Raw genomic sequence first — 23,692 nt, 5'->3', positions numbered from 1 at the left:
TGGTGCTCGTGCTGGGATATTGATACTAACCATAGTAATTTATAGCCTACATCATTGAAAAGTGGTTCTGATATAAAAATTGCCTTCTCCTTTTTGGTACTTCAGCATTTCCTTTCTTCTACTTACAAGATTACTACCTATCCACCAAAAGGTAACACCAAAGCTTTCTATCAAACACTTCTACTTGATTAAGGAACCTTTTATTAGTATTGATGTCAACTTCCCAATTACCACATTTCAGCCTTCCTCAAAATGTAGGACCTGAACTTTCAAAAGATATTTTTACATTTAATTGTTTTAGAAACACAACAAGTAATTTAGATAAAGCATATGAGAATGATTTGCTAAAGTCAAACTTCAGTATAAATTAACAAATTTATGTATCCTGTGTAAATGTTAATTAGTCATACAACAGTCACCAGATTTGTCAACATTTATAGAAGCATGTTGCAGACAAATACTTTGGAGGCCTTATGACGAAAGATGCCTATTAACACGTTTCTTTCCTAATCCAAGTGTTAGATTACATTTCTGACAAGGTGAGAAGGTTTATGCAGGCAATGGGCTAAAAATTGATTCAGGAAGTTAAGACAAAAAGTCTTTAATCAATCTAAAATCCTATAAAATATTGTAGTAATATTTTACATTATGGAGAAAACTGCAATCTGGGGGTAGTTAAAATATTTTTATGCATTTGATATACAATCATGAATATGGTAGATTATAATTTCAAATTCTCTCTCTATACATTCATAAATATCTAAATGTGTATTTTCCTATGACAATGCTAGACTGACAACTATTATTCATCTTTGTATGCTCTCATTTGTTGAACAGTGTCTGGCACATGGTCAATGTGTATGTCTGGTCAATCAATATGTTTGCCATTTGACAAAATGAATGAATGAATTCATGAAGGATGGAGGACACATGGTTGAACACGTATGATTGACTACACATGTGTAGAGACGTGTCATATACATGTGCCATAATCTATTCTATGAAGAATATATAGCACCATTCATAATAACATGCTTTCAGCTAGTTACTGATCAGTCATTTCCCACTATGTGAAACACTTTATATATAAGAACCACAGTAAAAGGCAAATATTTTCTTCCTTCCTTTTTTTTTTTTTTTGTTTCCTTTCTCCTTCCCTTCCCCTTTTCATTTATTAATTCTTCCCTTTATAAAATCAGATGATCACATTCTAGCCACTTGGGCATGTAAAATTTTTACTTCTTCAATGATACAAATTGTGTGATACTTCAGTTCTTGTCCCAGGATGCAGCCAACAAAGAAATGCTTTTCTTTCCATGACACAAATTCTAGAAGGGCTTGCCTGATGAATACTTTGCCATGGAAAAAATATATATGAATAGATACACATTATATATATAGACATGTATACATATATATTTATATACATGACACATATATCCATATATATGCATAATATAATACACAGGCACACACACATGTATGTATATATATACACATATATACAATATATGCAATTAAATGTAATTTAATTCAATCAATTAATTTACACTATTGTTTGAAATTAAAGTGCTGGTATGGTGTGACACAAACAGCAGGTGTGAATTTTGGAATCAAACAGAACTCTATTGTAATCTATTCTCCCCTCCACACAAAGGATGTATCATCAGGCAATTCTCCCATTTCAGTTTTCAGTTCATAATAGTGGGAGACAGCCATACTTTCTGCTTTGTCTCACATTGCCCAACAGTATAGCCTCTTATGATGTCACCTTGGTTTTCCTCTTAAATCCACTTCCTCTTTTACTTTATATGATACTTTTCTATATTGTATGTTTTTCTTTTATGCCTCAAAACATTTTCCCTTCATCTGTCCTTTTATTTTACTTTCAAGGTAAGTTGATTATTACAAAAGCTGAAAAAAAAAAAAGCTTTCTTGGGAGATTAAATGACATACTGATTATATATATACACACACACATATATATGTGTGTGTGTGTATATATATATATATATATATATATATATATCATGTGTGTATATGTGTGTGTGTATATATATATATAATTTAAAGATTGTATATATCAGGCCAATATCTATGTAATTGTAGTTTCTGATTAGGCTTAAAGTATTAGGGAGAAGTATTAGGCTTAAAGTGTTATACTCTTTTAACAAAATGACTTCTTTCTGCTACTATTTTACTATCAAAAAAGGAGAAAGAACATATTTTCTTGAATAATGGTAGTATGAGGAATCGTTATGTTTTTACTCTTGAATCAATGATGCTAGTTAAACCATATGTGTCTGATCCTTTTCTTGTATGTGTATATAATTAGTTTGGGGTCAAGTACTGGGTTGAAGATTGATTGATCTCATTTTCTTGACTTGTTCCAGCATGGGATATGAGCAAGAAATAAGCCTTTGTTGTTAAAAGCATCTGAAATGGTGACTGTTTTCTATAGCAGTAAAACCTGGAGAAAGCCGTCTAAATAGAAAAAATTAAACTGTTAACAGAGGTAACATTAACAAATGAAAATATTATGTAGTTATATTGGGTTTGGTTTCTTTGGTTATTCTGATTTGCTGGTTATATGAAAGGCCAAGAAAGTATCTCCAAATCAAGGGAAAATCACGTGACAGCATCAAAGCTTTAAAACAATGGCTGCACAATATATATAACTCGGTAGTAAGTGTTTTTTGCTAAGCAGTGACACCTGTACTCTCAAAGCAAAAACTGGAATTAAAACTTGTACAGAAAGATGTAATGTATCTGTTTTGCATGTTTTCCCGATGGCACGTCAAGCATGGTGAAAGCTGGGACAACCTACAACTTGTTACCAGGGATCATAAAGGATAGATACTGATGTGACAGCTTTTCTTGGCCTTTACTACTCCAACCACATGCACATCTCATATTTTGTGATTTGAAAGTATGCCAAGGGGCAGAAAGCACATAAGGAACGTGTGATGACCTAACTCTTGAAATGTGGACAACACAGGCTGCTAAAGTTGAATTCCTCAATAACCCTGCTGAAAAGTTGTGATCTGTTTGAAATCAGTCATGACAAGTACCTTGGGCTCTTCTCAAGTATTCTCTATGGGGGCCACAAGGTCGCTGGTCCACATGGAAGAGTGCTGCTCAGCCTGACAGGGAGACCGGAGAAGAGTAAACCTTGTGTGTAGTCTCCTTTCTGCAAGGCCAGTGTTTTCAGAAACCAAAGCCTTAATTAGCTGTGAGGTAGAGAATAATTCCTACCTCTTTAAAATTTGTGACAGAAACAGAACTCATTATCCTCTTCCCAAAAGTCTTGACAAAGCCTTCTGTAGTACCTGTACATTTCCTTATGTGTTTCTCACCCTAAGGACTTAGAAAATAATGCTGAACTTTTAATAAAATAATTAGATTGGAACAATCACAAAACCAAAGAAAACGACGAAATGCCTAATTCAGATTGGTCTCTTAATGAATGTCCCTTTGGTATTTAGATATTAATTTTGCATTCTTCTGCATTTTAAAAATCTGCTTCAAAAATGTTTATAAAGCTAATTCCTCTGTGTGTTTTCTAAGGTAATGGAGGGCGGACCCACTGCCCTTTCTTTCTCAATAGGACTTGAGCTGGGCTGTACTTAGTGTAGTTCCCCTCCCAGTTACCATCATCAACTACTTGTCTTTTAATTATGCCATATATTGCCTTATTTTCAATAATAAGCACTTTAAAAACATCCTGCACTTTATTTTTCATCTTCAGAATCCTAGAAGCCCAAATTATTTCTGATTGTGATCATTTATGTCTGGTGTATTGCAGCAGCTTTAAGATTTTACTTTTTAAGTTTTTTTTTTTAATGTTTACTACATTGAAGAACAATACTCTGTGTTCTTTATATATTATATTTCTTAGGAAGTCTTAGGAAGTACATGCTATTAGCATTTCCATAGTAAGATGACAAAGGAGCCAGAGTAGAAAAAACTATAAGCAAAACAAACTGCAATCCCGAGGTACAATGTCCTCTATACTTGGCCCTTGTATGCCTTATTTACCACAAACAACTTTTAAAAGCCATACCTTTGTCCTTTACATTGCAAGTTGGGATTCATTTTAAAAATCTGTTTTTTCAAACTCATGGCTTCTTGTTCCTGAGGAGCACCATGTCACCAAGACCTTTCTAAAACATTCCTATGACTGTGATACTTCCTATTTCAAATGTTATTAGTGTTGCCCTACTGATGACTTTCAAATTTCCAGCTAAGCATTCCATGGTCCTCACAATTATTTCACTGTCTACTATAACTGTCCAATACTCCTTTATAAGCATCATTTATTTACACCACTCAAATCTCCAGAGCCCCTGCCATATTCCTTCTTGCATCATCTCTGTCCTCAAATAGACTCAGGGGCCCTCGAGGGCAGGGGCTATATCTTACTTTCCACTTCTCTCTCCATTTTTGATAGAGATTCCCAGAGCAAAATCAGTGAGCAAACAAAGGGCAAAGAGGAGAGAGAACAAAAATGAATAAAATTTTGTTCTTCTAATAAGTTAAGATGGTGAATTAAGCCTGTTCAGTTCTCTATAGAAAGCTATTTAACCTGGGTTCCAGAGCACTCAGGAAACACCCTGGGGCAGCTTTAGATGGTATCATAAAGACAAAAAAGAGAGTAAAAAATCATGATAAAATCACTCTTCTTTTTCTAACTCTTGCAGTTTTTGAAAATTTAATAACAAAGTAATATGTGGTATTACAATGATGATAGAAAGATGATCATATCACAGGCTGTCAGAGCTCACAATACAATATAGGCACCAAGACATTATTTTTTAGCAGCATTAGTTAAGAACATACTACATGCAGAACATGTGTTAGCTATTGGGGCAAAACAGATAAATCAGATACAACTTCTTACTGGAAGGAATTTACAATCTGCCAGAGAGAAACAGACACATAAATTTAAAGAGGCCATGGAGTGTACAACAGGCAGCATTCCCAGGCCAATTTCATAGAAATATGTTCCATGTCCAAAGGCCACACACAGATGAGAGGTCAAGTCTAGCCATAAGATATGGAATATCATAGAGGAACATGAAAAATGTAAACACACACACACACACACACACACTCACATGAGTGATCAAGGAAAGGAGATAATTTCGTGGAAAACCATTTTTCCTAAGAAAGATGAAAAACAGATGCCCATATAAATCTAACTAAACCAAAAAGAAAAAAAAGAAAAGGGAAAAAGTAATGGATTAGGGGAAAATGCTCACAGTATGTTATTTGTAGCTTTTGTTTGAAATGAAGAAGTAAAACATAAAAACTAACATTGCTATCTTGTTTTTGACCAAATGGAGAACTGTTCTTGCTATGGGCAAGAAGCAATAACATATATTATAAGAAATGTCTTGGAGTTTTGCCATATTGCCATTTTCAAAACAGTGCCTGAATTGATATGATTTCAGAAGCAATGCACTATCAGATCTTTTCTGTTCTCCCTTTTCAGATGATACAAATAACTTAAAAACTGGATTTTTTCTTTTGTTTTTGAAAAAGAATATGAATTACATAGAAAACTATTTTTAAAAAGTAAACATTACCCAAATTCAACCAATAATAGGTAACCATTTTTTTGTGTGTTTTGTTCACTGAAAAATCCTTTGGTGCCTAGGATATTGTTGGTATATAGGAGGTACTCAGTAAATATTTGTTGATAAATGGATATGAAGATTAGCAGTATTTTTGTTGTCTAAAAGGGAAAAATATGAGCCAATCAAGGGACAGACACCTGAGATTCTGGTTCTTATAGACTTCGGATATACTAGACTAGGGGTTATAATAAGAAATATGTGGAAAGAACTATTATCTCTTTTGCACTTAGGCATTACTAGGCTACTCATCTACTTAGCTCTATCCTGGTATATTATTTTAAAGTATCAGAAAATAAACTGTAAAACCATAGAGAAAAACTGAACACAAATATTTAATTGTGAACCAAAAATTTTATGATCAGCTCCTCAGTTACTGCATAGTATTAACGGATTTTCTATTATTCTTAATTTTGCTGCTAATGTGTAATTTTGTCTTCTCAATATCTTCATAGATATTTTAGAGATTTAGGGAGAATTTGTATCTGTGGTTGTGACTGATCCAATTTTAAATCAGTTTGCAAACAAAAATTCAAATAGGACCAGATTTAAATATATTGTACCTTATAGACCTAGTATAAGTGAACAATTAGTGCAAACATATCACTTTACAAACAAGAAAAATGTGACACAAAGACATAATGTCACTTGCTCAAAATCATACCTAGTTTCATTCATAAAGTCTGTACTTTTGGACCCAGTATTTCCACTTCTGTGTGTTAATCAGAGAAAACTAATGAGAAAGCATGTTTTTTTTTTTTTTTTATCCTTGGAAAACATAGTTAACAAAAGGATAAAGCAAAAAAACTAAATCACACATCTAATAATTGAATGATATATAGTTGATTAAATAAAGTAGGGAACAACACAGTGGAACGCTGGGCAACCACTAAGAATAAAAGCATCTAATTATATACATTGATACGGAATGATGTGCTGAATGTATTGCAAAATAAATAAATATAAAAGAGTGTCTATCATGTGATCTTATTTTAGTATATAATCATTTTCAAGTATATATTTGCATCAAGAAACTGAATGAACAGAAATAAAGTACAATAGTGGTTGTTACTAGGAAATATGGACATTCTGAAAAAGTATTGCTAACTTTTATTTCTAAAATTAAAATTTATGGTCTAATAAAAATAATAACACAATGAAAATATATTTAATATTAACATTGAGGAGTTCTTTTATTCTACTCTGAGAAGGTATTCTTTACATCATTTTCTACCGAAGTCTGTCCAAATGGACAAAGTTGACAAGATATCTTTTGGAGTACAGAAAACCTTGAATGATTTCTCAGAAAAAATCATAGTATGAAGAAAAGTTGATAAAAAATGTAATGTGTACAAAAAACAAATATAGAATTTTCAAATCTTTGCTATTCTAACTACAATGTTGAGATTTCAGCCAAGAGCCACCTGCCAAAGACAGGAACTAGAGTTTGGGATATCCAAGAATACTTAAGCAAATTACCTAAAATAAAACCATGTACACAGTGTTAGATCACCAAGATTTAAAAATAATAGCTAACAGTAAGTCTGGATCTGTAGTCATGGTCACACCCAAGCAGAAACAAAGGTCTGGTGGCTCTAAACACACATTTTCAGAATAAGTGTGCTCAGAAAATATCTCTTTCCTATGATAGTTTTTATATATACATGCTAGATTTATCTTCCTAAAGAAGAAAAAAAATCTATGGTTTAGACTGGCCACTAGGCCGCACCAAAAGTAACTGGAGGAAGGACTATATGAATCCAGGTAAGCATGACTCTAAAACCCATTTTCTTTCCACTTACTGTATCTTGTAGAATCAACAGAACTTCCTTACTGTCTGTCTCACTTTGATAGTGATGGTACCAGCCAACAAATGGATCTCTCTGGTACCATCAGTACAGAAGACCCATGTGAGCAGGATAAGGATTTGAATATGCATTCAAATTCCAGACAACAGAAGAGTTCTTTTTTATTATTTTATAATTTTTAATATTTATCTTTCAGAGACAGAGACAGAGCATGAGTGGGGGAGGGGCAGAGAGAGAGAGAGAGAGAGAGAGAGAGAAAGAGAGAGAGAGAATCCAAAGCAGGCTCTAGGCTCTCAGCTGTCAGCACAGAGCCTGACACGGGGCTCGAACCTATGAACTGTGCGATCATGACCTGAGCTGAAGTTGGAAACTTCACTGCCTAAGCCACCCAGGCACCCCAGGAAGAAGAGTTCTAAAGGGAGTAATTCCTGACTTCTTCATTGTCTTATATTTTTCTTGAGTCCTTAAACACTGGTTATTTATACCCAGGAGAAGTTTTTTAGTACGTTTCAATATCTTCCTAGTCTTCAGTGGGATGGGTCTGTTGTGGAGCCTAGCTCTGAAAGCTAGAAGTCTGAGATCAAGGTGTTGGCATGTTTGGTTTCTTCTAATGCCTCTCTCCTTAGCTTGTAGAGACCATTTTCTTCCTGTCTTCACATGATTTCCTCCTCTGTGTGCCTGTATCCTAATATCCTCTGCTTATAAAGACACCAGCCATATAGAATCCATCTCTCTGTGCATGTGTGTATCTCTATGTCCTAATCTCTTCCTGCAGGGACACAAGTCATACTGGATTAGGGCCACCCCAAGGACCCTGTTTTAATTTAATCACATCTTTAAAGCCCCTTTCTCCAAATACAGTCTCATTGTGAGGTACTGAGGCTTAGAGCTTCAACACCTGAATTTGGAAGGGACACAGTCCAGCTCATAACAGTAACAAAGAGCAAAATTTACAATTTTATGTGACAACTTGACGGGGCTAAGAGATGCTCAGCTGGTAAAACATTATTTCTGGGTGTGTCTGTGAAGGTGTCCAGGAAGAGATTAGCATTTTAATTGGTAAATTGAGTAAGATCTCCCTTAACCATGAGGGTGGGCATCATACAATCTGCTGAATGTCTGAATAGAACAAAATGGCACAGGAAAGGCAAATACGCTATCCCTGCTTGAGCTGAGACATCCATTTTTTCCTGCCCTCAGACATCAACACCTGGTTTCAGATAGGAAACAGCTAAAAACCTTCCTTGAAAGAGGAAAAGGTCTGAAAGTAAGGTGATGTTTGTTGAGAACAGAACACATCATACATGGCAAATTGGGAAGAGAGAAGACTAGAGAGATATGTTGGACTTGGACTTATATCATCAGCTACCTTGTTTCTCAGGCCTTTGGATTTCGATTGAATTATATTACACCAGTGAATTTCCTGGTTCTCTCTCCCTCTTTTCTTTCTCTTCTCTCTCTCTAGAATACATAAAAATATTTCAAAATATATATAAAATATATGTATATGACTTTTATTCTACTCTTTGACACATACACACACACACCTTTTGGTTCTGCTTCCAACTAATGATATAATTATATATAAACATATATAATATTTAATATATAAATATATACTACATGTTATAAAATACTTTTTTCCTCACTAAATTTTGATTCTTCCCTTTTGAGAAATTCAGTTAAGCCGAATCAATTAAGATTTATTATTCACTACCATATGCACAAACAGATGATATCTGAGTTGAGACTAGTGGGATAATAAGAGGTAAGCAGAAAAAAAGGAGAAGCATTTCAGTTCAATGAACTGAGTGAAGACATGTAAGAGAGGAATGGTCCTGTGGTTATGGGGCAAGGCTGTATGTATGCTTGCGTCTATATAAGTATAGGAGTAGCGGTAGGAGAAGTAGAGTAGCTATAAACATGATTTTATTGGAAGATGAAATGTACTGTAAATACTGCTGGAAGATAATGCTGTGGAAGTAAGACTATGTTTTAAAGAAAGTTAAACCCAATACAAATAAAAGTCTGACCCTAGCAAGATATCTTAGAGGTAGAAGGACATAGTTAACTTGATACTGAATTGAACACTTTTTCACATTATTGATAATTTCTAATCCTCACAACAAAATTTATATAGTATTGTCAAAATAGCACACATTAGATTTTTTAAATTTGGTTTTTAACATTATGCGATATACTTACTTTAAAAAATATCAATACTCTCTCCAAATATGCATAAAAAAATCCTAGATCTTATTTTTGTGTAGGCTTTTCTGTGGAGTTTTCTTTTTCCTCCACACATAGTAATAAGTGAAAATGGCCATCAAGAGACAAAAGTGAAGGCTTTCAAAAAACAAATCTATTCCTTAGATTGAAGGATACAGTAATAAAATTTCTATGTGGAAAATAAAACCTGTCACCTTCATAGATCTGAATACTTCATATAGACTTTCCAAATGTGTGTAAATTCTGCACATTCAAATAGTTTTCCACTCTACGAAAAAAAGAAAAATGTACTACCAACCAAACTAAAGCAAGCACTATATCTTATCTCTTAAAGCAATTTTTGTTTCCTGTAAGGCTTTTAGATGAAATAGTACATACTAGCTTTTCATTAAAGGTACATGACCGCTTCCAATTGAAATCTGAGGCTGAAATCTGTGTTTCCAAAAAGCTCCCCTTATAAGAAGAATCGACTACTAGAAAGATATCCAGAGGGCTTAATATTCTCCTGTCATATAGAGATTTCAAAACATCTCCCTTAATGCCCATCCAATGGCAAAATCCAATAAGCCATTTAAAATTCTCATCCTCCTTAAACTTTCTGGAGTTGACATATATTCTTCCTTCCTTCCTTCCTTCCTTTCTTTTTTTGAGTTGATATTCTTTGACTTTCTCTACTCCTTTGACTTGGAGGATTCTACTCTTTGACGAGTTCCCTCCAATTTCCATTTCTTCTCATTTACTTTTGTTGATTCCTCTATAACACAGTATCAAACAGTGGTATTTCCTAGAATCCATCCTTAATCCTCTATTCTTCATTTTGTAAACCCACTCTTGTGTCATGGCATAAAATGTACCTCGCCAATTGGCCACAACATATCTCTCTAGTCTTCTCTCTTCCCAATTTGCTGTGTAGGATGTGCTCTGTTCTCAACAAACATTGCCTTACTTTCAGAACTTTTCCTCTTTAAGGAAGCTTTTCAGCCATTTCCTATCTGTAAAACTATTACACATTTTTTCCCCATAATACTGTGAAAATATCACTTCATCTATAAAGCTTTTCTCTCTTCTACAAGTAATCATGAAATGATCTCTATTGAAATGTTTTCCCACAACACTTTAGTCATATTTCTTTTTTTTCTTTTTTGTTTCAAATTTTTATTGACATTCCAGTTAACATGTAGTATAATATTTGCTTCAGTAGAAGTTAGTAATTCGTCACTTACGTAAACACTCAGTGCTCATCACAAGTACCCTCCTTAATGTAAACCCATTCATCTACCAAAATAAAGTTTAAGCTCTTCAAAGGTAAAAACCATGTTGAAGTTACTACAACATAAAGCAGTACAGCATAAGAGTTATAACCAAGGTATGAATTTTAGAATCAAAGTATGGTTTGAGTTTCAGGTATCCACTGGTTCCTAGCATGTAACATCAGTGTTACCATCTGTGAAATGGGGATAGTAATTACATGATGATGATAATGATGATAATCACAATAATAACAATAGCATAATATTCTAGCTTCACATAAAATATATAAAGCGCTTAACACAGTGCTTGGCAGAAAATATTTGCTAAGTTGGTTAGCTGTTATTAATTATCCTTCCAAATTTACACAGGGTCTCATTCATCACAGGTTATCAATAAACACTTGGTGAAGAATTAATGAATGGATGATAGCAGAATATCATTACCTATATTTTGCTTCTTTTATACCTTAAGTTTTTTTGAGAGATTCAGTAAGCATTACTGCTACCATCAGAATAAATCTTAGATAGTAAAAAACCAAAGCACAGACAGAATTTCCATAAAACCAAATGTAGACAAAGATACACAAAAGTAAAATATTTTTCTTATAAACCTTTCCATTAATGTATTTTTTTCCTTGCTGTGTTTATGAAATAGTCTTATAGGTGAATAAGTCTTATAGACCTTAACAGGTCAGGTGCCTCTGATGAAACTTGGTAAGAGTAAAAAATGGAACAGAACATTATTGTGAGCTGCTGTGCCCATGAGTGATATCGATTCTAGGGACACTGGAGCATTCTCAGGGCAGGCATGTTCTAGGCCCATTTATAGGGAGGAAGGAGGGTGAGTCTGAAATGTTATTTGTACTTTTCCTGGACATAGTGCAAGAGAGACAAGACAAATGAAGACTCGGCCCCAGAACAGGCATTACCGGTTATCCTAGAAATGAAGTAACATGAGTACCTAGATCAATGCTTGGTCAAGGCTCACTCTGGACTTATTAATTCTGAAATATCCATGAATCTCCTGACCTTGCTCTTCTTCCTTCCAGTTGCACTGTCCAGGTTGAAACTCTCATCACTTTTCTCCTCAAGGATTTCCAAATCTTCTATGGGGTCTCTGCAGCTGATCTCCAGTGCTCTCCCCCACATGCCAATGAGCATCACCTTCAAAAGCCAATTCCTTCAGCTCAAGCCTCTGCCTCAAATCTCTTTGGCTACTCATTCCTTTTGGGATCCTATGTAATCCCCTAACTTTGACATAAATAGGATCCCAACTCATCTTTCCAGTTTTGTGTCCTCAATCCCCTCTCCTTCCCAACTACAGTCACCCTTCATTCTAGCTATGTTCAACCACTCAGAGCTCCCCAAATAGGCCATTAAGTCTCACAACCATGTCTTTACTTATGTTATTCTTTCTTTTCAGAATGCTATTCCCAACCTTACTGAATTTCATGAACTACAAGAACCACAAAAGATTGCCTTTTTCTGTAAAGCTTTCATTTCTCATTGTGAACAAATCACTTGCCCTGCTAAGAGTCCATTGCCCTCTCTTTTTCCTGTGGCCACACCTACATTATTAAAGGTTAATTAGCTGTTTATGATATTTTAACCCCAAGAATTAATGAGCTCCTTAATGATGGGGGCTAAATTTCATTCATCTTCACTTGTCTAGGATTTAGCATACTTTCGGGGTCTATTAATATTTGCTGAATGACTGAAGAAATTTAGGATGGATCCAGGTAGAGGCAGAACTGAACAAGAGTCTCCTCTTGTTTTCACGTGCACAAGGTACAAACCTGAGTATGAGCTGAGGAGTGCGTCAATGCCTCAACAGATCCGTCTATACACATTTTGTAGACTAAAATTTAAAGAGATATTTTTGGATGTAGTTTACATAGGGATATTAGTTTAACATATTCAAATATCTTCAGGAAAAAAGAAAGAATACCATTTTTCCCTATGTGATTACTTCAGTCATTTCCCATATTTTTGGACTATAAAGAATAACATTTTCTTGAATAACAAAATAGATCTTTGTGAACACAACTATAGAGTTCTGATAATGAAATAACTGAGTGTCAATACACTTGTGCTTAAAGACCATTTCTAAGTACACTTTGACACCACCATGGAGCTATTAGATACCAATCACAGCCTCTGTTTATGACATTGAGTATTAAAGGTGATCGCGGATATGATCTATCTTTAAAGCTCCAGTGAAAAATGCAAAAATAACTTCCATTGTGATGAACATTGACCCCAAAGGTGGTCTCTGAAATTTCTCGGAGGAAATGAGTTTATTTTTTTATTGACAAATTGAGTCAGGAAAAAAAAAAGATTTAAACTATGAGGAAACAAAATTTTTACCACATACCTATTTCTTCTGTAAGTGTAATTGTTCTCAGTAAAATTTTGGGAAACAAAATAATGTATTGGTTCATCAGTACTTGAAATTAAAAGTCAGTTACTAAACAAAAGCCACCATTCCAAATATAGTATAGACTATAGCAATAGAGTCTAAGAACACCTGCTTCTGCACTTCTCTAATTAAAAGCCACTATTCTAGCAAATGTGTTTTCATTAGACAGTTCCATGAGCTTTCTCATTCCCTCCATTATATTTCTAGACACTCTAGCTGACTGTGGTGCATACACTTGTTGGTGAGCGAAGCAAAGGTTAAGTGTGTGTGTGACACAGATGAGCCCCGAGATTAAGTATACACTGTGAAATGCATGTGGATGTTCATGATTTAAACCAATGAACTGTGGCCTGAAATGATGTCACACGAAGCGCAGTGGTAAGTGGAAGGTTAAACCTACTTGCATCTCGGCTCATTAAACGCAGTTAAAGTGCAAATCCCCTCATTCTGACAGTAGTGATCACAAGGGTTCTCTTTCTGGTCACAGCGCTGACTTTTAAACCCCACAGAGCATCTGCAGAATTTCAGTAAAATACAGCTAAATAAAGTGGCTGACTTTTTTTCTAAATATGTTTCAAGTTCATTTCATACAGAGATAGTAACATATGAATCAAACTTTGTCAAGTAAGTCCATTTCTCTCTCATTCACACTCATCACATGCTACTCTGACAAGGTGGGGACAGATCGTGGATATGGATCATATGTGGGCATTATCCTTCTAGTCAAGCAGTGATCAAAGAAAACTCAAAATAGAAACCACATAAGTGAAATGGTTTTATTTCAAGTTGTCCATTCTGGACTGTCAGGTATTTAAGAGGGAAAATATTAAATTCTAGATTTTTCTCACGAGCAGAGAATCTCCCAATACTTTCTAAATGTTCAGAAACCCAGATTCAAGTTAATGTACTCCAAAGGAGACAGGGGCTTAATAGGTTTACATAATACAACACTCTAAACCTGATATAAACATCAACATCATTATACATTTGAAAAAATACCACAGTTTCTTTTTAAAAGGATAGCTGTAAATACCAAGTATACATAAATATGATTATGTCTGGGTTTCACATATCTAAATAAGGTCAATGAAATTAGAATAATTTTACCTGGCATTTCCAAGTTCAAAGATCTATGAATGTCTTCAATGGGTATGATGCTAAGAACTGAATGAGCTCTTCCTTATGAAATCACTAGCAAATTGATGAAGGAGGAGATTCTGTAGCACATGAGCCAATGAGGGACAATACTTGATCAGAGATGTCCGTGAAACATTCATTTAAAATGTATTACTCCAAGAGAGGAGAACAATAGAGGAAGGATTCCATGTACATACAAAGTCATACTATAACAAGCCCACAAAGTTATATAATACTCACAGACACACAGGTACATTTGTCTCAGGGTCCAGCTGGCATGTGCCACCATTGTAACAGTAGCCATCACATAACTGACAGCTAGAGGCAATCTTTCCATTAGTGCAGCTGCAGCAACAAAGGAAAAAAGAAACCTCATTGTTAGTGGCATCATTATTGTCGAAAGCTGACATAAACTCTCTGCAGATAAGAATATTCATCATAGAGAAGTAACGGAGTGTGCCTGGCTAAAAGTAAGTTTTCAGAAAGACAGACTTCCTGGAGGCAAAGATTTTTTTTTTAACAAAATGATAACAATTTTTTTTTCTTTTGGTAATTTTTAAATTTTCAACCCACTTGCTTAATATAAAATTTTAATATAGTTAGAGATATGTGTAAAAAAATATGCTCTAATGTCTATCACTTACACTGCAGGGAGACATCAGCATTTGTATCTTATTCCCTTTTCATTTAACTAGGGTTTGGTGACATCAGTGTGAATTACAAACCACATGATCAAATATTCTGGAAGCAAATGCTTCAGCTATCTGTTGTAAACTGGAAAATCTGGTCCAAAAACACTGTTAAGAGTTTCAGATTCCAGATTTTGTAAGAAAGTATAAGATTATCCGGTAGTCGCCTTTTCTCTTCGATTATGTACTGTAATTAAAGTCAACGTTTTTATTCTAACACACACACACACACACACACACACACACACACACAAGATCATGGGCAGTTCATTGTAAAAATAGAAATGTTATAGGAACAATACATAATTTGGCAATAGGGTAAGGAGGTAGGTTTTCTTATGGAAGCAATTCTAATTTACAGCACATTATCTGCCTGAGATAAGAATAAACACCATGGTTTATGCTACATGGAAAACAAAAACAAACAAACAAAAAAAACCCAAGCTCAGTTAAAATAGGAAAAATACAGAAATTTCTTATTTGCTGTGTTATATTTTTATCTAAATAAATACTACTAGATTGGACACTGAAAATTGTTGGGGGGACAGACAAAAGTGCACAGTCATTCCAAATTATCATCAGGTCTCTTGAATGAGAAGTAGGGTAATAGATTCATACAAGCCTTGGCCCAAATCAGAATTACAACAGATCGTGCCACTATTCTGATTATAAGACCATGTTGGCACTAGGTGCTATGAAACAATCAGTGGTGTCACAATAAATCTGGACATAAGCATGACACATAAATCAGGTTGCAATATCACTGATCACTTTGACAGTCTCCACGATGGATTTCTATTGTGTTACACCCATCAAAGAGTATCCATCTATCCATCGGTTGGATGCCTGAAATGATTACTTGGTGGTCCTGGTTAATTTATTCTGTGAATATTTATTTTATGGCATGTAGGTGATAAGGATGCAGGAAATACACCACACAGCTTATTACTTTCCCAGGTGTTTAATTTAAAGATGTTTTTTTAAGAGCCTAGATTTTAAAATCACATTTCTTTTCAAGATGAACAGAAGCAATGAGTCAACTATGTACTGGATATAAAATGGAAATATGTGAATGTAGAACCAAACATGGAGAGGAAGCAGTTTAAAGTTTACAAGACTTAACAGAGAATGCCTTTATAATCTATAGGCATGTAAATATGGACACTAAGTGAGTCAAGTATACATTTAACAGTATTGGTATCTGATAGGTTTAACGGATCTGGGAGAATGTTCCTTGCCCTCCATCTCAGCCTCATTGAAAATCAAAGAGCAGAAAGTTACAGTTTCTGTTCTATCAAAAGGACAATGTCAAAGTGAAAAAATAGCTCATTATCCATTAAAGAATTTCTGAGAAAAAAAGATAACTATACACCAAATATCAGCTTTTAAAGATAAAAATATCCTACTCATTGCTTTTAAATTCCTTCTAACAAGAGTTATAAAAGATGTTGCCTTTCTCTTTCTAAAGGTTTTGTTTGAATCCTAAATTGAAGACAGAAATTTGTATATATTTCAAATATAAACTAAAAATTACTCAAATCATTATAATGCATCAGAGTTCAGCTCATATTTTAACATGGGTTTTCATCATTTTATTTCTTAGAGGCAAGTGACACACACACACACACACACACACACACACACAGAGTTTGTGATACATCACTTTCCAAAAGTTAATTACCAGTTGTCCAGTACAGAGAAAAAATTCCCATAACAATGGACATTGCAAAGGTATTATTTAGGCTATTCAAAATTATGATCGAGTCTTTCTTCATCAATATTTACTTAGATTTCCACATAAGAGAAAAATATACAATTAGCTCCATTTTTAAAGAATATACTTATTATCCTTGATAGAGTGTCTATTCTAGTTGACAGCTCATAGACAGTGTGTTAGAAACACACCTGACTATTTGGAATCACATGAATACATGGAGGCTTCAATTTTCCTATTTATGTAAAAGATTTACTTTAACTCAGTCGTGGCTTTGTTTTGGTATCAGTTATTTAGCTGTGTGACAGAAATTCTAGCACCACTGTAAACTTCATTTAATGCCAAGAAGAAAAGTATCATAAAAATGAAAACAAACTTGTCTAATAAGTTTCAGACTACCGAATCTTGTTTGTATTATCATGCTTAGATGTTATGCAGCCTATAATGACCAAATATCATACTCCTGGTTTTAAACTTCCACTGTCTGCTCGTTGTCAGTAACTCTTATTTATCCATCTGACACATACTTTTCCAAAAGGATCTTTTATGAGTCAAGAACTACAATGTTGGATCTCCACAGCCAAGTCAGGATATGAGGCTCTGGTGTTTCTAGCTTGGTGAAGTCAATTTCCTCTGTATAGTAGGCTGTACTGAGAGCCTAAAGAGTCTGCCCTTCTTTCTTCACATGGACCTCCCCCTTGTAATGGAAATGGTGTGTGTATCTCTTCTTGAGCTTTTTCAAGGTAAAGTGGGAAGGAAATTGCAACTCATATCCTGTCTTAGATAAGAGTCTATTATTTCCTGTGTGAATGGAATGGAGTTGTAAGCAAGACCCTAGAGTGCTTTTTTTAAAAAAAATATTTTTAATGTCTTTATTTATTTTTGAGAGACAGAGAATGAGCAGGGAAGGGGCAGAGAGAGAGAGAGAGAGAGAGAGAGAGAGAGAGAATCTGAAGCAGGCTCCAGGCCTCTGAGCTGTCAGCACAGATCCTGACGTGGGGCTCAAACTCACAAGCTGTGAGATCATGACGTGAGCTGAAGTCAGATGCTTAACCAACTGAGCCACCCAGACTCCCCTAGAGTGCATTTCTGATGCAGTGCGCTGGACATTAAGAAAAACGTACACCCGCTAATGGAAACAAAGTTCTGTCATGATAAAGTTTCATCACAAAGAGCTGATGAGCTTAGTGAGCAAACATGATTTTGGTAGTTTATATGAAAATGCATTTGCTTTTATATACTTATCAAAGGCACATATTTATAATTAGTCATATTTTCAACTACTTTACTTAAAAAATAATGTACTTTCAAATGACCCAATTTGAGGGTTTGAGTAAATGTCATTCATAATTATAACACAAATCATTAGAGTAAATTCTAAAATGAGAGTAAATAAAAAAGAAAAAAACTGTCGATGCTGTCTGTAATAAAATTTTATTGGGCCTTGTTTGGCAGAGCGACATAACTCAGGGCTGGCACCCTCGCAGAGCTGTCTCGGTGGAAGCCACAGCATGAACACTTTACAGCACGCTTTCCATCTCATATTCTCATTTATTATACTCCTAACCAAGGCAAGCGATAGAGTCCAGTGCTTTAAAGGCTCTTCTTTTAAGAGGTTGTTGAAAGAAGCTCAGAGTAAGGACTGATCTTTAACCTCAGTGGCATAAACTTGTTTCACGATAGAAACTGAATGGCATTGCCCTTTAGCTGCCATGATCTCTTTTCTTTTCTTTTTTAATTTTTTTAGTGTTTATTCCGAGAGAGAGAGAGAGAGAGAGAGAGAGAGAGAGAGAGAGAGAGAGAGAGAATATGAACCAGGGAGGGGCAGAGAGAGAGGAGACACAGAATCTGAAGCAGGCTCCAGGCTCTGAGCTGTTATGATAGTACAGAGCCCTATCCAGTGCCCGAACCCACCGACCGTGATATCATGACCTGAGCTGAAGTTGGATGCTTAACTGACTGAGTCACCCAGGCGCCCCTCTTTCTCTCTTCCTTTCTTCCTTTCCTTCTTCCCTTCTTTCTTTTCTTCTTTCTTTCTTTCTTTCTTTCTCCTTTCTTTTTCTCTCTTTCTTTCTTTCTTTCTTTCCTTTCTCCTTCCTTCCTTCCTTTCTTCCTTCCTTCCTTCCTTTCTCTCTTTCTTTTCTTCTTTTTTTTAAATTCTGTTTTCCATTCTCTTGATCTTAAAGCCAAAGGGCAAAAGGCAATGTAACCAAAGTCTAACTTGGAAATTTTTATTATAGTTGCCTCTTAGGGAACATTATTACTTCTACTTATTTTGGACTAAAATGTTTAAAGTCAAATTAAAAACCTAAATTAAAAAATGTATTTCCATTAGACAAGTCTTTTGTTCCTCCCCCACAGGCACATTTTCTAACAACAGAAAAGTAAACACTTACTATAAATGATAATAATGAAACAAAAGTCTCAGCTCTTCTAATTTAGGGATACTGCATATAGATTTTTCAAGGTATGTTGCATCTCACTATTTCTTGCTTACTATTAGGAATATTCTCTATATATAATAATCTGACCACATCATTACATGAGTACATGATGAATTCTCATGTTCCCCAGCTGCACAAAATAGGCGTTGAATAAGTTCAGTCAATTGGGATGAACTGAATTTTATCTACAACCAAAAACAAACAAACAAACAAACAAAGATGAAATGATCACTAAAAGAATTTTAGGATAAAAATAATTTACATTCTTTTCATGTTTATTGTTGAACTGCTACATCCTTTTGGGTTCAAATGCTTTTATAAATTAAGCTGGATGTTCACTTACTTGCAAAATATATCTTCACTGTCTTTATTTATAATGCAGTGCCCCCCATGGCACCTTATACATTTGTCAACCTCACATTTTGGTCCTTCATAGCGTGTTGGACAGACACATTCAACACTTCCATCATCCCTGATGGTACAGGATTCAGAATTCACACAGTAGTGGTGACAAACATCTAGGAAGAATGCACACCAGAGAAAAAGAAATTATACTATATGATTTTTTTCAGTCACAATACATGTTGCCATTTCATTTAATATTTAAAAACAGTCAATCCTTAAAGAAATACAAAAATAAGTAAATTAATGAAAACATCTAAATATAAAAATGGTTAATAATAAGTAGATTAGCTTACAAAATCACTTTGTAATTACATGTAACTAGAATTCTTTAATAATGCTATTGAGTTCTCTTTTTGCCAGCCACGCACCATTTCATCTGGCTAAAAAAAAAAAATGTTGAGTTATACTGATATAATGCTAACTGAGAAACTCTTTTGGTTCTGAATGTTAAAGTTTAAGCTAACAAGTTTCCTTCATTTCCTTCTAATGGGCACTGTAACTATTCTGAAATGAGCAGAAATACTCAAGATTTCTTTAAGCATCATTTGTTGTTTCCTTTCCTTGTACTTCTTTTCATCTCGAGAACAGGGTAGTGTCTGGTGGGTGGGGGACCCAGCCTCTGCATCAGCCCTTTGTGTGGTGTGAAGAAGTCACCCTCTACACACAGCAGAACAGGCCCAGTATTTTCGAATGCCCTGGCAGGTGAGCAAACACAGAGATGTGCCTCTCATGGAACATCAAGAGAAAAGTGAACTGGGAAACTGATCCATCATGGGTAAGGAGTAAACAGAAGTTTAGGCTATTGTTTCCTTCCTCGTTTAGAGCCTGACTTCCCAGTCAGAGGGAAAACCTCAACAGAGTGTGAGGCTTTTGTTTTAAAACATCTTTCCTAATGAACATTATAGATAATTTTCTCAACTACAAAAGAAGATTTCTTCAAATATTGCTATACCTAGTGTATGTAATAAAACAAAAACAATTTAATGATACAATAACCAATCTATCTTTGTAATTAGACATTCTGCCTCAGTCTTTTGAAAAGCAAGTATTTATGTGTGTTTATATGTGAATATAATTTATAACATTCAAAATATTGAAATTCATAATACAATAATCTTAGGCAAAAGAACTTGATTAGATCTACCTCACACTTTGTGTTTAGAAGCTGCAATTTCCTTTTAGCTATCTAATTGTGAAGCGATGTTAAATGAGATTAGCTCTGATAAAAATCTCAATTTATAAACTTTAACCTGCTGTACGACAGTTATAGTAGGTGAAGAAAATTAAAACATAATTTATAACTCTCATGTTTGTATATTTAGCCCTTTATTAAATCAGACAGAAATTAAATTTATTGACAGGCTTGCTTCATATTTATGGAAATTTATTTCAAGCATTCTTCTGCTTGCTGTTGCATTACGCCAAGTACCCTCGTTGAGATTCAATGCTTAAGCCTATTCACATGGTTTTGGCTATATTTAAGAAAAGTAGCATTTTGAAAAGGTGAGAAACTTGAAGATCTAAGAACTAAGTCAGTGTTAGTGGTATCTGTCCATGATGGTGTCTGTTTGCAGTTATTGGCTTGGCAGTTATAGTATGCACCATCACACATTCTGTTTTTGTTTATGAAGAATGTATGCTCGGCAGTCTATATGATGATCTCTCCTATTCAAGGCAGAAATCTCTAAAGAACAACTCTCATTAGTTCAGATTGTTCAGCACCTCTTACTGATAGAGAGCTCCTTTCAGATCATTCCCCAACTGCTTCCAATATCACCCTTTGATCCTGGTTCAGTTATCTGATGGGACATAGAAATTAGTTGATGTAGCCTAACAAGATCAACATGTTATGTCTTATCCATAGTGGATAGCTAATCAAAATCAGGTAGGTAACTTATTTGCAAATGCAAATTCCAGTGCTCATCCCTGTCACCACTGCCCACCCATGCCTAGATTCTAATTCATAAATCTGAAATGGGGCCCAGGTGATTCCCATGGAACTGGTTGAGGACCTAGAATCTGGGAACTAGGGAACACATAAGAAATAACACAGAGACAAATATTACTGATTAGCAAAGCGACTACATTGTTTAATATTTGCAAAAGGATTCAATTTACCTAAAATAGTTTATTTCTCAACTAAGTATGTGAGCCCTACTAAAAATGTAATTTTTAATCTAAACTTTTGGACCATTTTGTTTTTATAACCACATTACTGAGAAGACATGAGAAAGTAGAAAATAATGGATTAATATTTTGATGGTTGCTGATTGCCCTACAGTCCACTGTAGTAAGGAACAGTTCTCACTTTCCTCTAGTGGTAAAGGGCAAAGTTAAATACTTACTTATAACTTACTAACTATAAGTAATTTTGGTACATAAATTAAATCTGTTTTAGACTAAGATTAAAAAGATGTGATAATATACACAACTCACTGGTGTTCAAGAGAATACAAATAAATATCTCAAAGAAATACCATTGAACTCCCACCAAATTGACAATAAATAACAGGAAATCTCATACACTACTAGTAGAAATATAAATTGATTCAATTGATTTGGAAAACAATGACAGTATCTACTAAATTTGAACATACCCACACCTTATGACCTAACATTTGCACTAAATATATATCAAAGAGGAAGGCATGCATATGTGCATAAAAAAATACATATATATAATAAGCATAGTGACCTTTTTAGAAATGGGCCCAAACTACAAATAATCCAAACGTTCATTGCAAGAAGAAAGGATAAACTGTGGTTCACTCATACAATGAAATATACCTATAAATATATATATATATATATATATATATGTGTGTGTATATACATACATATATATGTATGTATATACATACACACACACACACACAGACAAATAAAAAATGAAAGCAGTACAGCCTGTAAGGAACAAAATAGATGAATCTCACAAAAACAATGAGAGAGAAAAAAACTGGACACAAAAATATACACACTATTTTTTTTTCTATAAAATTAGAAAGGCCAAACTAATCTAGGGTTTTAGAAGTCAAAAAGGACTTATCTTTGGAAAGAAGGGAAGGGATAGTGATTAAGAACATCAAGTTACATCTGAGGTACCAGTAATGTTTATTCTTGACCTGGATGTTGGTTTATGCTGGTTTGTACACCTGGTGATAATTTACTGAACTGTAAACTTGTGATTTAAAAATTTCTATTTATATTATGCTTCAATAAAAAGATTTTTTCTAATCTAATGGCACATAAGCTACAAGTAGAATATTTTAAAAATTCTGGTTAATTTGCTAACAAGGCTAAATAGGTTCTCTTTATAAACACTTCTTTTCAAAGAAATTCATGGTCTACTTTTTATGCTTTAAGGAAAATTCTCTAACCTTTAATGCTTTCAATATTTTTTCCTAGCATGTCAGATGAACATTATTCAATGCAGTTGATTGGCCTCATGGCATAAAAGTGGAATCCAAAGAATGTAAAAGAAATATTTGCTTAAGATAAAATTTTGAAATAAGCAGATAATAGAATTTGCACTTTAATAAATAATTCTAAATTGCATGCTGTTAAGCCATACCAGTTTTTCCTTCTAAAATAGGCAGAAATCATTTTAGACTCAGAACCCTTTCTCTACAGATATTCAAATGGAAGACATTTCATTTTCCCCTCTTCACATGCTTCATACTTGATGCTATGTTGAAATTCAGGCAGAGTTGCTCACTATACTCCGACCCTGCCAGAGTTGCTCCCGATGCCTTTCTATGAAAATGTTCTATCTCTCACTCTTAGGCTTCAGATGTGGGGCATGTAGAAGTTGCTGGAGTTCTGGGTTCAGCTGGATTATTTTCTACACCACTATTAGGATTCTAGGGCCCAAAATATTCACTCTCTTTGTATGCATATTGTCCCTCTCCTCTCCTCTCCTCTCCTCTCCTCTCCTCTCCTCTCCTCTCTCCTCTCTCCTCTC

The 23,692-nt window shown here is 34.5% G+C and overlaps 1 protein-coding gene across 1 annotated transcript in view; it reads right to left on the bottom strand.

The window, feature by feature from the left end:
* Nucleotides 1-23,692, bottom strand: part of LRP1B (LDL receptor related protein 1B) — a 1,876,868-nt gene that overhangs the window by 21,402 nt on the left and 1,831,774 nt on the right. The window contains exons 85-87 of the mRNA XM_049615676.1: nucleotides 19,670-19,844; nucleotides 14,720-14,824; nucleotides 13,743-13,856 (exon numbers count right to left, since the gene is read on the bottom strand). Coding sequence (XP_049471633.1) covers nucleotides 13,743-13,856; nucleotides 14,720-14,824; nucleotides 19,670-19,844 — 394 coding nt within the window. The remainder of the gene's footprint in view (nucleotides 1-13,742; nucleotides 13,857-14,719; nucleotides 14,825-19,669; nucleotides 19,845-23,692) is intronic.

Source organism: Panthera uncia (assembly GCF_023721935.1).
Source record: "Panthera uncia isolate 11264 chromosome C1 unlocalized genomic scaffold, Puncia_PCG_1.0 HiC_scaffold_3, whole genome shotgun sequence".
Classification (NCBI taxonomy): Eukaryota; Metazoa; Chordata; class Mammalia; order Carnivora; family Felidae; genus Panthera; species Panthera uncia.
Note: the sequence above shows the minus strand (reverse complement) of the source record. Positions and strands in the feature narration are given on the sequence as shown.